The sequence below is a fragment of the Ambystoma mexicanum genome, chromosome 10 (genome assembly GCF_040938575.1).
Source record: "Ambystoma mexicanum isolate Mex_15411 chromosome 10, UKY_AmexF1_1, whole genome shotgun sequence".
In the NCBI taxonomy this organism is placed as follows: domain Eukaryota; kingdom Metazoa; phylum Chordata; class Amphibia; order Caudata; family Ambystomatidae; genus Ambystoma; species Ambystoma mexicanum.
This window is the reverse complement of record NC_090932.1, coordinates 78,516,117-78,531,579: the sequence shown is the minus strand read 5'-3', so window position 1 is coordinate 78,531,579 and position 15,463 is coordinate 78,516,117. Positions and strand designations below refer to the sequence as shown.

Below are 15,463 nucleotides of genomic sequence, written 5' to 3'. Positions count from 1 at the left end.
GCAGGAGTTGCGGCCCAGAGACAGACTTTGAAGGACCTGAGCCGGTGCGTCCCTGTGGTGTCAAGGGAATATGTATGTGAGCCGGGCCTGCTTTGGAGAGTGAGTGTGTCACTGGCCTCATGCATGGTGCTCTCGTTGAACCGGTCCGAGGCAAGGCAGGAGGAAGACTGCAAAGCCCGGGGCAGTGAACGGAAGCGGACACCCGAATTGGTGGAATGAGAGGCCAGTTGGCATCGTAGTGAAGGCCACAAACCGGTCCCAAGGTCCAAGCAGGCTGTGTGGTCGCTGATGGACAGGATGAATCGTGCTTAGATAGGCCCCCGGAGCTCTTGTAAGGTCCGTAAGACATGGTGGAGGAGACGTGCACAGAGTTGTACGGACAGTGGGCCCGAGCCAGAGTATGAGGTCCCAGTATACTAGTAATTTGAGTGGGGAAGGAGAATTGAGAAGGCCGGGGAGACAGAACAGAAGCAGACTCCTCGGTGGGGGTAGGGTAGCTAAACTGGCTACCAGAGAAAGTCCCATGGCGAAGGATTAGGAGTTGCAACTTTTTGTCCTGAAGTAGGCCTGCACCACAGCTTGGTTGAAGGGGGCTCTGCCATGTAGGAAGGTTGGAGGTGGAGGCCCACCACAAAAGAATGCTATGTCCAGTTATTTCTCCTAGCATGTAACATTTTGATGAGTCAGCATGGTTATTGCTTTGCAAGCTTGAGTGGAAACTCATACCAAAGTATCCAGGTCTTGAGATTTTCCGAGGGGCCAAGCAATGGCAAGTGGTCAGAAGGACACACGGCCGCAGGAAGGCATGGGAGGTGAATTAAATATTCCGGCCACCTAGAAAGTTATCCCCCCGCATCTTACAGGAGATCAAGGCGTTAAGAGAAAATATCCAAGCATCCAAATTGGATTTACATGGCAGATTGGGCTCTTTAGAAAATAAAGTGGAGGGTATTGAGAAGAACACAATTAGTGCGGACCTGCTCGAGATAAGATGCCAGATTGCAGGACCTGGAGACCAAGTAGGAGGAAGCCCAGCTGAAGCCGGACTATTTGGAAAACCGGGAGAGGAAGAATAACCCGAGGGTTCTGAGCCTCAAAGAGCAGATAGGTGAAACATCCGGGGAGGAGGCGAAAAAGATCTAGGCGATATTGAATGTCCTCTTCATGGAAGGTGGTGGTAAAGATGTCAAAATTGACATGGAGGTGGTGGAAGTGCGGGAAATGTTCCCAGGTCAGTGCTGGTCCGATTTCATAAATATGGGTAAAATACTGAAGTTTTGGAAAGGGCAAAACGCATCCCAGGCATCCAGTATGAGGCTGATGAGATACGCATTTACCAGGCTTTGTCCAGCTTCACGCTCATCAGATGGAGAGGCTGCTGATTCACAGCGTGCTTAAATGAGAAGGGGATTTGATATTGCTGGGCCTGCCCATTTGCTTTGATATTTGAAGTTAAGGATGTGGACTATAGGATCACTACAGGGATTTAAGATATACAGGTCCTACAACACTGCACGGAGAAAGTACAAGATGAGGGGCTCGTGGACCTTCAAGAGGATTACCACCATGAAAAAGGGTCCTGGGAGGTGGGACGTTTGGGAGACTTTGTATGCCTTCACTGGTAAAGTGAAGTCAGTATGTGAGTTGCACAGTTGCTCGTATGATGTACGCATTGTGCTTAAAGAGAGCGGAGGGAGGGGGTGTGTGAATTAGAGTGGGTGAAAGAGCGGGGCAAGTGAGCAATACCTTTTGAGGATGGGCATCTCGCAGAGAGTACTTTGGTCCTCATTCTCGGTTGGGGGGGTGGGAAATTGACTTGGGGCATGGGTGCGGATGGGGTGGCAGGTTGGGGATGGTTACATGGACATGGGAGGGTTTACGTTATATGGGGCTTGTGGTGGGGAACATGCTGGGAGCAAAGTGGCAGGGATAGCAAATAGGGAGGGAGGACGGGCTGGTCACTTTACTGTGGGGACATTGAATGTAAAGGGGTTGAACTCAGCTACCAAGCGGGCTCTGGTTGTCTGGGAGTTCCAGAGATTGGGTTTGGATATTCTGATGTTGCAGGAAATGAGGCTCACAGTGGGGAAAGAACGGCACATTCTTTACCCCTGCAAATTGGGTAGATTTTCTGTGCTTCTGCGGAATCGAAAAAGGTGGAGTGGGTATCCTGTTCCATGAAAGATGAACGGTGAGTGACCGCAGGTAAGTAGGGCCATGGGTCCTGGTAGTGAAGGGCTTTAGAGAGGAAGTCACAATGGAAGTGGTGACAGGGTACTGCCCACATCAGGGACAGATGGTCTTCTGCAGAAGTGCTCTGGATCTGATGATCAAATATGCTGATCATCAAAGATGCATTATTGGGCGGCCCGGCTGCCCATGATTAAGTCAGGCAAGTCGGTGGCAAACCAAGCCAGACATCAGGCAACAGTTGTGACTGACAGAATCAGTGTCGCGCAAGCTGTTTTAGCGACACTTTGACTGGCTGACACTTCTGTCAGTCACAGCTTCCTGCAACCGGAAGTGTCTCACTTGGTGCCGCATAACTTGCCTTACCTTCTTTGTCACTGGATTCTATGCTGCGAGCCTGCGACGACCACCACCATCCGAGGAGGAGAAGCACATCCACGGCAGGAGGAACTTTGATGAATTCCCCAGTGCTTGTTGCAGCCACATGTGCAAGTTCCAGTTACTGGATTGAGCAACTCCCATGGCAAAGTGATCCGCAGTGCCCTGTGGACATGGTCTGCACCATGCCGATCAGGCACTATGTCCAAAATGTACAGTGACACCCCTGGCAGCGCCAGCTAGGGGCTGTGCCCAGGGGATCTGTGCATGTGACCCGGGCTTTTATCATACTGCTGACACAGTGCCCTAACCTGCAATTCCTACCAGGTGTGGCCGGTGCCCATTCTCAGCAGCTACTTTGCATGGCACATTGCCTTCAGACATTCCCTGGGCACAGTCGCTGAGAAGCCCGCCCTGTACCAGAGGCATAACGTTTGACCCTGTCTTGGACTCAGTTGCCCTACCTACACTGCCCAGTTGGTGTGGCTTTGCCAGCAGACACTGTGCCTGGCGCCTCTCACCTAACTGACACCAGTTAGGTGGTCCTGTGTCCTTGCCCTGCTGTCCTTGTACCTGGGTACGTTGACCCCACATGCAGTGCCTCCCGGACCCTGCGCCCGGCACTTGGACTTTTGCCAAATCATGTGCACAGCGATCCTACTTGCAGTACCCATTGGACATAAGTGGACATGCCAAGAAGCCACCATGCGGGGTGGAATGGTGACCCTACTTTGCCTTTTAACCATGCCCCAGAAACAGCAACCCTTCCAGCATTGAACACCGGAAGTTGTTGCCTATGGCTATGCCTGGCAGCCACTGTACCCAGGACGAGGTATGCCGGCCATACCCCAGGGATTGTAACCAGACTTCCATTGCACAGCAGTCAGTGCCCCTACCTGCTTTACTTGCGGCCATGTCTTGTGCCCTGCGACCCTCATGTCAGTGCCCTCTACCTAGCAGCCAATGTGCACTGTAACCTTGCTAGAAGTGCCCCCCGGACATGGTCAGTATTCACGCCAAGTGGGCAACATGGCTAAGCCTCTGATGACGTCACGTGCACAGTGACCCAGCTTGCAGTCTCTGGGCATGGCCTGTGGTAGTCAATCTGCCACAAACCATCTGCCAGTGGCATGGCCTTCAGCCATTGCATGGGCACCGTGCCCCAAACTGCAGAGCCCACTGAAACCATGCCCAGCAGTCACTGTGCCGTGGCACGTCCTACATTGCCAACTGGGCATAGCCACATGCCATTTCTAGCAGCCACGGTACCCCTAGCTACAGCGTGCCCACTGGGTTTTGGCCTCAATAATGCCCATCAGTACCTGTAGAAGGGCATAGCCAGTGCTGTAAGTGGCAAATGAGTTCTATGAAGAAGAAAGCACTGCCTGACTGGTAGATTGCTGCCACTGGCGGCCGATGCTGCTGCTGCGAGCTGGTGGGTGGCGCCACAATCTCATCAAATGATCCACATAATGAAATATCCCATCCCTCTGATTTCCTAATAACATTCCCATCGGAGTCTAGTCTGCTTTCCACAGCTGCTGCCATCAGGTGCCACACCTTCACTATTAAAACTATGTTCCCTAAAACATTCCGACCTGATTCCTCTCCTCAACTAAATCCATGTAATACTAACACCCCCATAACCCTCATTGTCCTAGCTGTACCCTACTGTTTGGCTGTCGAGTGGTCATTTGCCACTCGGTGGACCGCGAGTGTGGGAGGCAGCAGTCGGAGATGCCCTGCAATGCCTGCCACCTGAGCTGCCTTTCACCACCTGCCTGAGACCCTGCTGTGCAGTGGAAGGGGGGCTGGGGGAGTGCTGACAGCGCAGCATCGGAAGAATGCAGGGAGTGGCTCTGGTGAAATCTCTCCCACAGCATTTCTCACTGCCAATACTGCCACATGACAGTATTATTACTAAAAAGCATGATGAGAGGTGGTGGGCTAGGAACCAAACGAGGCCCTGGGAATATGTTTTAAAGTGGCACCATATTACACAGTTTCAGCAAGCCAAACCCTTTTCCCTATGGGAACATATGGAAATAAAATAGGTTAGCACAAAAAATAGGCCCAGAGGCCTACCTGGAAATCTCCAGAGTTCCCTATAAGCCAGTCCACCCTGACTCTAAGGTGCTGTATTTGCACAGACTGGTGATGCTCATTATTACCTATACTGTCCGAAGTTTGAAAGCTAAAGGGCATATCATGACACACACCTTAGTTCAGAATGACACATGATAAAACGAAAAGGGATGGGAAAATATGGGTAAAAATGGAGGGACACTTGTGAGGTACAACTTGATCCAGGATGGACCACACCTTGATCTATATCAGAGAATCACATTTATAGTTGTTGTTCTGTGTATGGTTTAAACATTTCCTAGGCTCCTACAATGCCCAAACCAACTGTTTATCTCCGGATGGGCATTCTCAGGGTGGGCAGGCTTGCAGAGTGTGGTTCTGGGAAATTGTCAATTAATTGTTTACAAATTTGAATGTACCTGGTAATGTACTTCGACATCTATCCTTTCGTCAACGGCCCAGTTAAGATTCCAATAAATAATGACCTTTAGCTTTGATTTGTTATACTTTAAGGCACATAGCAGGCAGTCTGTTGCACAATATGATGTACTTGGTAATGTAGGCCAGACCAGTTTTACATGTTAGTCTTTAGGCCACGCCTGTCAATTAGGCCACGCCCACCTATTCTCAAGCCACGGCCCCAAATGAGGACATCCCTCCCGCCCCCCCTCAATTTCTTACCTCACTTTAAATCACTGGACCTCTGATAACTGGTGGGGACTTTAACATGTGGTCTGACCTGGAATTGGATAGGCTGGCCCTTCGGGTTTTGGGGGCACTGGGTTTCTTGACAACACCGGGTTAGAGTTCAGGAAATTCTGGACTCGTAGGGGATGATAAATGTATGGAGATGGATGCTCCCGAGTGACGGAGGCTATACGTTCTTCCGTCCCCCACATGGCACTTACACCAGGATACACTTATTTGTGTTTGAATAGATAGGCCTGCAGAGGGTCTACAAGCTGTGAGGGCACAGCCGCATCCCGGGGCAAGGGGGGAGGGGGGCGCGAGAGCCCAGCATGAAATGTAAAAAAATAAAATGTACTTTTTAAAAATGTCTTTTTACATTGGGTGAAATGGGCAGGGGCGGCTCACATGGGCAGACTAGGGCATAACACTGTCTCAGGCACCAATGAAAACGTGGCCTGCATTTGCAAATGGATAGTCATTCCATTAGTCACAGACTGTTTGAATAGTACCCAAGGGGGTGTGTTCAGCAACAGTGGTCACAACTACTAGCTGCCTAGTGAAGTAACTCCTCAAACTGGCCCACATTGGCCCATTCTGACTGGCCCACACTAGCATTTTGCATTTTTGGTACGTGTATTGCCCTATAGGCCATCCTGAACCTGGCGGGTCATCCATAATGAGCGAGCGGGCGTCCACCCAGTGGCCCCTTCACCAATTATAGAGGAGCCGAGGAGCCAGCCCAGAGAAACACTGACCACTCCCTCAGCTGCTTTTTCCAGCTGAGGGAGTGCTCCTGGGTTGGCTGAACTGTCAAAGGGAAACACTGTTTCCCTTTGACAATTTAGTTCAGTTCCCCAGCCGCACATGCTCACTGAGCCATGCAAGGCAGGGGGAGTTTTTGCTTCGCCAGCCTTGCATAGCTCATTGGAAATGTTGGCTGGGGCACTGTATGTGCGAGAGGGAGCTCCTGCGTCTCCTTGCACATACGTACAGAGCAGCCTAGATCGGGACATTCCAGCACCTGCGCGTAGTCCCCGACAGAAGGTACGTTTATGCTCATTTGTTTTTTATTTAAAATGTGTATGGATGCGTATATGCTTGTTATCAGAGTGTATGGTGATGGGTGCTCGTTTGAATGATAGCTGTGTGTGTGTGTGTGTGTGTGTGTGTGTGTGTGTGTGTGTGTGTGTGTGTGTGTGTGTGTGTTTTGGTCCGTTGAACTGATTTTGGCGAGTGGGGGCAGCGGGGGGAGGGTTGTACAACAAAGGCATTTTAAAAATGCCTTTGTTGTTCAATCACCCTACCCACCTGCCAAAATCAGCTCTCCTTCTGAGAAGCTGTGGAGCCCAGGGGACAGGGATGGTGTTTTTTTTACTGGATATCTAGCAATTTCCTTTTTAAGTATGCTCACAAATGCAGCATTTTAACCCGTTATTTAAAAAAAGTTCACGAAGGAAAAAACCTCTGAACCCCACTTGATTGGTTCAGGCTACGCTCGGTCACTATGGCATATCTGGTGGAAATATTTATGCCCCTCAACTTAAAAAATTCACCAGCGACCACAGGCCCTGCGACTGTGCTGGGAGCAGGGTTTAGAGAGCCGAGGGTCTGTGGTGGGGTGCGGTGGGGAGACAACAGGGATTGGGCTAGGAGTGGTATGAGGGAGGCCAGAGACTGTGATGGGAGCGGGAGTGGGGGGGCAGGTACTATTCTGGGAGTAGGTTGTGGTGACTTACTGTCAATTTGACATTTTTGGGGTGGCCCGGCCTGCTCACATTTTGCTCAGCGGGGAGGAGCAGGCCTAAAAAGTTTGAAGACCACTGGAATAGGGAGATGTGTAGAGTGACTCCCTCTGAAGAGATGCAGTGTTTGCAGAGGAGCTGCAACGTGAAATTGAGGAATACTTTAAGACTAATGACACTGGGGAAGTGGATGGATATCTACATGGTGTGAGAGACAGCCAAGGCAATCTGAAGGGGGCTTTTGATACGAGAAGGAATGAGTAAGACGAGGGAAAGGTTTTTGAGGGGAGATACGTTACCTTGGGAGATTAGGGACTTGGATGTAAGGGTACAAGACATGAGGGATGCAGGGGAAAGCCTGCTCTCAGAAATTAAGGATAGGAGACTGGAATTTAAACTGATGGGTATCGGAGACGTTTTCAGGAAATTACAGTTTTTGAAACAGAAATGTTATGAAAAAGGATATCGGCCAATTCAGTGCTCGCTGCTAGGCTGATGGTGCAGAGGGCTGATAGATGGGTGGAGGAAATATCAGAATCTGAAGGGGGGTGGGGTGCAGTCAGTTCTGCTCCAGAGGAGATGGCTCAGAGTTTTGCCACTTTTTATGAGATCCTCTATGATTGGGTGGAGGCAATCGATATGGAGAAGGTGGAGCAGTGCCTAAATGTTCCTACACTATATCAGGAGGAGGCTCTCATGATTCATGCCCCATTTACTCTGGAAGAAATCCAGCTAGCCTTCTCAAGAATGCTGTGTGGCTAGGATCCTGGGGATGACACGTTCACAATCAGTTTCTGTAAGAAGTTCACTGTTTTTCTGGTGCTCCATTTTGTGAAAATATTCAATCCTATTCTGGATACTAGAAGGGCTCCTTGGACGTTCTGTCGGGCACTGATAGCGGTTATTCACAAGTAGGGAAAGGATCCCAAGTATTGTATGTCCTGTAGACTGATCTCAGAGCTAGATGTGGAGTCAAAGGGTTTTACTAGAAGGTTGGCCTTCAGGTTCGAGCAAATGCTGCCTCTATTGGTCCACCCAGATGATGTAGGGTTTATCCCAGGCAGGCACGGAGCGGACAAGTGCTGGAAAACCTTGAATCGTACGGACTTGGCGAGTGGGAATGCAAGGGAACCAGATGCTCGTCACCTTACATGCAGAGAAAATACTGGATATGTATTCAGAAACTAAGATGTTGATATTCAGATTGTATATCGACATCCAGTCTGACAGGGTAACTTTTGATGCATATCCTGACATCCAAATCCTGACATCCAAAGGTATAAAGCAAACGTCAAGAGAGCAAGTTCAGCACTTTCAAGCAATCTGACGCCAAGCACTGCAGCCTAAAGAGCAGCTCGCTTGAAAGCCTGAAGCGCATCTTAAGTGGTGCTTAGCCAGGTGCCATGCTGCTCATTATTCTAACATAGTTCTAAATGGAAAAGGGGTGTTCCTTTCACAGCACTTGTGAAAAATGTACTTCTCAGATGCGTGACTCTCCAGTGGTTATGCTGGTTTTCTGTGCTGTCTATCTTCTGCAGTGTCGTGCAACCAGTCTGACTTGCGGGACACTCTTAGCCATCATTCTGCTCCTGGCGCGCTGTATGTCCCCTCCATCCACAACTTCCCTGTCTTAAGCCTCATTGAGGCAATGCCCCATGCATGTTGGCTCTCTGCACATGTGAGGCCTTCTCGCTTCTAGGTGGCATGAGCTGGACTGCTTGACAGTCCCCCAGTATTTTTTTAATATGGCAGTAATTATTGCTAAACACAGTGCACATCGTTATTAATCCTTTTAACAGTACTGCTTTTGCTTTTCAGTCCAAGCTACATCATTTATTTCGTGACAAACTTTACGATTCCTTTGGTTGAACAGGGACAGGTCCGTAAATCGTGAAATTGGAGTTAGAAACTGGGTAAAGGTATATTAGTTGAAATGATTAGAAACTAATGTTGAACCTTCTCCATGCACAACATTGCTTCACAAACCATATAGTTTGTGGTACGGCCAATGTTGAAATTTAAAGTACAGTGTTAGTGGTTTAGCCAAAATGATATTCCTTTCTCTAAGAAAGGAGTTTACTGCCACCTGGAGATGCTACAGGATGTATTGAGGGATTGCCCTGAAAATAGGATCATCCACGGTTGCGTTGGCCAGAGAAGGAATTTTAATATGAAATTATGAATTGTATTCGTAGTTGATGTTAATTTTTTTCAGAAAACACACTGCAGATGAGTAGATGAAATCCATGAGTGAAGGGCAACTGCTGCTACAGTCTGTGGATTGGAATGCAATATTAGCATTTTCATTTGCTGAAATTGAGGGTGTGTAAGGGAAAAAGTTGCTAGGAATGACAGATTTTGTTGATTTTTGTGTTAGATCGAATAAAGCGCTGACCGATTTGATAATTTCTCCTCATTTCATATCAGAAAGGGAATGTATCTGGAGGTGGGGTGGAGAATTTTTGACGACTCGAGACAAAGTTACAAGATGAGCCTATTGACAGCCCTACCTATTAATTACCCAATAGGGGTATTAAGATGCAGAAGCTAGTGGAGGGTAGGGTGGAGAAGGAGGTTTTAGAGAGCCTGAAAAGTTTGCCTGTCGGATGTGAGCACTGTGTGGACAAGGCGTATGGGTGATAAAGTTCATGGGTTTTGCTGTTGTAAGAAACAACCTATTGTGGTATGATATCTGTGAAGAATCCCAGAATGTCATCCCTGCTTCCCTAAGGGTAGCCCGTCTCCATGAGGCAGGGAAGTGAAACAGCTACCCAATAGTCGCCCTGGGGATGGTGCTCGGGTGGCTCTCATGGGAAAGGACCCCCTCCTATGGAAAGAACCTGGTACACTCAGTAATACATCCACATCTCCCTCACTCTCATACCCTACTCTGAGTCTTTTAACCCCACATACGTCCATATACTATTGTAGGGTAGAAGAACTAGCCCTCATAGGCACTAATGGGACGAGGAAGACTAGGGTCTACCTATGTGAAGCATGTACAAAAACTGTTAAGAAGATAACAAGAAACCCACTTGGAAGTAAACACAGACCTATTATAGCATCCCTACCTAATGGCTAGTAGGTGTTGGAGTAATGGAGTAATTAAGATGCAGAAGACAATGAAAGGTAGGGTGGAGAAGGGACTCAGGGGATGGGGGCATACCCCCTGACATTGTAATTGGTGCAAGGCAAAAGAGAAACCAGGGAATGGAGTCATTCCCCCTGGTGTTTGTGAAGGAACTACCAAAATTGATTGTTTACAATTGTTCGTTTTACCTTTTTGACCTACAAATTGATGTCCCATTTTACCTTCTTCACATTTGGCCTACTTACATGAACACAAGGAGCAGGGGTTGTGGGGGTATCCTCTGTTGCTCATGTTCTGTTAAGTATGTCAAAAAGGGGTTTCAGGGCTGGCCCCTGCATCCTTAATAATGGTAGCGGGGGACAAACATTGCTATTCTCACCTACCTTTTTTTCTTTTTCTTTCTCATTTTACTTTTCATTTCTATAAATGCCAGCAAAAAAATAACTCACCTGAACAAAATATCTGTTCGCTTTCAAACTAGCATGTTTAACATCAACTAATGCGTATATGTGCGTTGATTTCACACGATCAACGATCGAAACCAATACACTTTCACGAGGTCAGATTGGTGGCCGCAAGCTGTTCACTCGCGAACACTTGTGAAATGAACAAATCGTATATGTGCTTTGTGAACACTGTGATAGAAAACCAAGAGAAGGGAGGCATTCCCTTGGTGATCAGGATTTGAGTTGGAACTTTTACTGTATTTTGGCAAAATCCACATTTTGTGGCTAAACTGGAACTTTGTGTGCCACACATGAAAGGAACTGTAACCTGGGGGAAGGAGTCTGTCCATCAAGAAGTAGTCCTGAGAGACTGACATAGTATAAACTACCCAGAAGACCAGATCCTCGACATCCGAAACGACACACTGCTGCTTCAACGATCTTGGCAGCTGAATGCACTGGCAATAGGCGTGACCGCGCCTGTTGACAAGATGACGAGTGCATCCTAAAGAAGTGGATCCTTCCACCTCTTAATCTGAGCCACTAAGCTCCTCGGATTCGACCACATAGGACCCTCCACTTGTAAAGACGCTCCTGTCCTGATGAAGGCCTACACCATTAGAGCTCACCTAGCTCCACGCAAAATATCAGAAACACTGTCGTGTTGACATGTATTGGATGTTGTTGTTCAACTCTTGATTGTGCCCACAGTCTATGGGCCCCCTGCCTGTCTATGATTCCACTGAATTCTCTAAGCTTCCTTCCCAAGGAACCTATAGAGAATGAACAAACTGTACAAGTAGAAGTCTCAAATATTGACTACTTGATCATTCGTACTTAGGTACTACACCTTGTATGTCCTCAAATGTGAATGTCCTATGTTTTTGAAAAATACTAGTGTATTGCTACACCACTGCACTTCAAAATAAAACCCTTTTGTGCAGAAGAACAGTTTCATGAGAATTCTGTTAACCACCCACACAAGGGGTTACCCACTCAGGGTGTAGCAGTGGCTACTCTTCAGCAGAGATCAACCTGACCTTGCTCATTCGTTTGTTGATATTATTGTACCGACCTGGGCAGAGCAAGGCAGTAACCAGGTACCCTTCTGAATACCAGATCCAATCATCTACACTAAGAAGACTCACCAAAAACTTTATTTTGAAGTGTAAGGAATGAAATAGGTTTGACACAGAACAGTAGAATCTTGCTTTCGGACGTTCCGACACATCCTTAGTTTAAGTTGAGGCAGGGAAACCCCTCTTAGAAATAGGGCAACATAGGGCTTTTTTCTTTGCTTTCATTGGAAAATAAGTCTAACGCCCAAACGATGTCCCTATTGTGTCAGTCTCCTCCTTCCGCACCCTTACACATCAGAGCATCTATTTTGTCCGTTTGCAGGGTTTTATTCAACATATGTAACTTATTTCATGGTATAACATTAAGAATGTTCTAGGATTGTATGCAAATGTATTAGTACTCCAAAATCGCCAGATTGCTTCTTAATTGGATGCAAGCCGAAGAAAAAAGTATAGCCAAATATGTCTGATTGTATAAATCAGGATGATAAACTAGATCCAAAGAGTTACCCTTTAGCTACGTAAATATAGGGGTGGGGTCAGGGAATGCATGGGTAAGAGAAAGCTGAAGTATTATTTATCCTTCGAGTCAGGGTCTGCAACCTGTATCTCTCCATAAGGTCAGCACTTAGACTCCCATGATCCCTCACCATTGACTCTGTTGGATAGCTCTGAAGGGAGTCGAGGTTGAAATCATCTGGCAAGCCAAAGGTTTCATGCCCAAGTTCTAGAGAATACTGAGCCATCTAGCATTGTGCATCATAGAAGTGGACAAAGCCTTGTCTTTTCTGGAGACTTTATCACCCGGGCCAGTACAGTCCTGCACGGAAAGTTCACAACCATCTTATGTTTGGACAGAGGAATGACAGAAACCTTGGGGTTTATGGAGTGTGTGTCCGGGCCAGTGGGTAGATAATTCAGAACCATCTAGTATTGTGCGTCAGAAAGGAGAGCATCGTATGACAAAAAACCATGGGTTTCAGGAGAGTTTTTCAGGACCATTGCAGTGCTACATGGAGAGCTTTGTGGCCATCATGTTTTGCCAGAATTATGGTGTGAGGCATGCCCTTTGCGGAGACTACCTTTATGGACTGATGTGCATCAGGGACTGTACCTGCCTGGAGAGTATTTTGTAACCTTGTGGCTGTGTAGTGGCGTGGGCCCTTTCCCACCACACACAGGTGAACTAGGAGATCACGGTCTGATTGACCTCGAGTTCCTGTGTGTCCATCTCTGTGATGTGCATAGAGATTCTGAACATTACTCTATCGTGCCATGCCATGACCACTTGTACTTTGTGTTTCTCTAATCCTCTCACACTGCCTTTCTTTTATCTCCACAGAAAACCTTGAATGACGTAATTGGCAAAGACGAATACGCTGATGCTCGGAAGGAAGTACTGACCAATCTCTGTTCCCGCCCGATGCAGGTAAGAAGAGTTCTACAAGTGGTGGGTTGTGGACAAGGTTCAGCTGGGACAAAAGTGACTGAAGTGTTAAGGTGAGATCTTCAGGCCCAAGTGGATGGCCACCCACTTCCTGAAGCTCAACCCTTTAAAAACAGAATACCTTCTCAAATCAGACCTTAGCCCCTGGATCAAAGAACTAGCTACAGACCTCCCTCTCCACACCTGTGAAATCCCTTGGGTTCACCATTAACCACCCCCACCATTCCATCACGCACAACATGGCTGCTGTTACCAAAACATGCCGGGAGGATAGCTCAGCGGCAACATTCTCGCTTTGGAAGCAAGACGAAATGGAGCGACTTAGAAACCTCTGGGTATTAAGCGCGTTATAAATAACCTGTCATATCATGCATTCTACAGATACAGGCATCCTTCCCCCTGATGATTCCGCTCTGCAGTTCAGACACCGGCTCTGTCCAAGCTGGACCACAGCAATGCTCGTCTTACTGGACTCTCCAACAGCACCCTTTCCCGCCTGCATGCCATACAGAAGACCACAGCCAGACTCCTCTTCCAACTACCCAAACATCCACACAACACCACAGCTCTCATCCAGCTGTGCTGGTTCCCCATACCCCAAAGAATACTTTCAAAGGACACTGCAGTTTCCAAAGCCATCCTGAAAACATTTTGTAACCTGTTTTCACCTCTCACCTTTGAACTATGTAAAGCGCTCCAAGACCCGCTGGGTTGCCATAGCTGAACAGAAATTCAAATAAAATAACTGACCTTGCGTAAAGTATATACACTCTGAAAGCTGTGCTTCATCCAAAAAGCAGTGTGTTCATTCCTTTCGCTGGTCAAAATTGTGTACTTGTCGCATTGTTTTATGACTTGGCGTCCCTGGCGCAATGTTTTGATACTAGAACTGTTTTAGAACAGTTTAATGTAATTAAAGAGCCTGATTAAACCCCACTTGGTGAGTCGCGGGATCTTTGAAGCTCAGTATTTCTAATAAACTAAGATGATGATGTGATTGTTAATTAGCTGTGTAAAAATATCATAGTGGGAGTTAAAAGGCGCATGCAAAATGGTGCTGGCGTTTTCAAAGAACACTGCCAAGATGAACTGTTACTTGCAATGTTGGCGCTCTGCATGCTACTGCACATTCAGAGTCCCAGCATGCACTCTGGCATTGCCATGGCTGCGGGCGGAGACCGCATGGGAGGTTGTCAGTCGGTGGGCACTCTGGCATTGCCATGGCTGCGGGCGGAGACAGCATAGGAGGTTGTCAGTCGGTGGGCACTCTGGCATTGCCGTGGCTGCGGGCGGAGACAGCATGGGAGGTTGTCAGTCGGTGGGCACTCTGGCATTGCCGTGGCTGCGGGCGGAGACAGCATAGGAGGTTGTCAGTCGGTGGGCACTCTGGCATTGCCGTGGCTGCGGGCGGAGACAGCATGGGAGGTTGTCAGTCGGTGGGCACTCTGGCATTGCCGTGGCTGCGGGCGGAGACAGCATGGGAGGTTGTCAGTCGGTGGGCACTCTGGCATTGCCGTGGCTGCGGGCGGAGACAGCATGGGAGGTTGACAGTCGGTGGGCACTCTGGCATTGCCGTGGCTGCGGGCGGAGACCGCATGGGAGGTTGACAGTCGGTGGGCACTCTGGCATTGCCGTGGCTGCGGGCGGAGACCGCATGGGAGGTTGTCAGTCGGTGGGCACTCTGGCATTGTCGTGGCTGCGGGCGGAGACCGCATGGGAGGTTGTCAGTCGGTGGGCACTCTGGCATTGTCGTGGCTGCGGGCGGAGACCGCATGGGAGGTTGTCAGTCGGTGGGCACTCTGGCATTGCCGTGGCTGCGGGCGGAGACCGCATGGGAGGTTGTCAGTCGGTGGGCACTCTGGCATTGTCGTGGCTGCGGGCGGAGACCGCATGGGAGGTTGTCAGTCGGTGGGCACTCTGGCATTGTCGTGGCTGCGGGCGGAGACCGCATGGGAGGTTGTCAGTCGGTGAGCTCTCTGGCATTGCCGTGGCTGCGGGCGGAGACAGCATGGGAGGTTGACAGTCGGTGGGCACTCTGGCATTGCCATGGCTGCGGGCGGAGACCGCATGGGAGGTTGTCAGTCGGTGGGCACTCTGGCATTGCCGTGGCTGCGGGCGGGGACAGCATGGGAGGTTGTGGGCAGAGACAGCATGGGAGGTTGTCAGTCGGTGGGCACTCTGGCATTGTCGTGGCTGCGGGCGGAGACCGCATGGGAGGTTGTCAGTCGGTGAGCTCTCTGGCATTGCCGTGGCTGCGGGCGGAGACAGCATGGGAGGTTGACAGTCGGTGGGCACTCTGGCATTGCCGTGGCTGC

At 48.9% G+C, this 15,463-nt stretch overlaps 1 protein-coding gene across 2 annotated transcripts in view; it reads left to right on the top strand.

Moving 5' to 3' along the window:
- The window catches only part of DIS3L2 (DIS3 like 3'-5' exoribonuclease 2), a 2,640,663-nt gene that overhangs the window by 2,429,779 nt on the left and 195,421 nt on the right, over positions 1–15,463 (top strand). For both annotated transcript variants that reach the window (XM_069617547.1, XM_069617548.1), the window contains one exon: positions 13,044–13,130. In XM_069617547.1, coding sequence (XP_069473648.1) covers positions 13,044–13,130 — 87 coding nt within the window. The remainder of the gene's footprint in view (positions 1–13,043; positions 13,131–15,463) is intronic.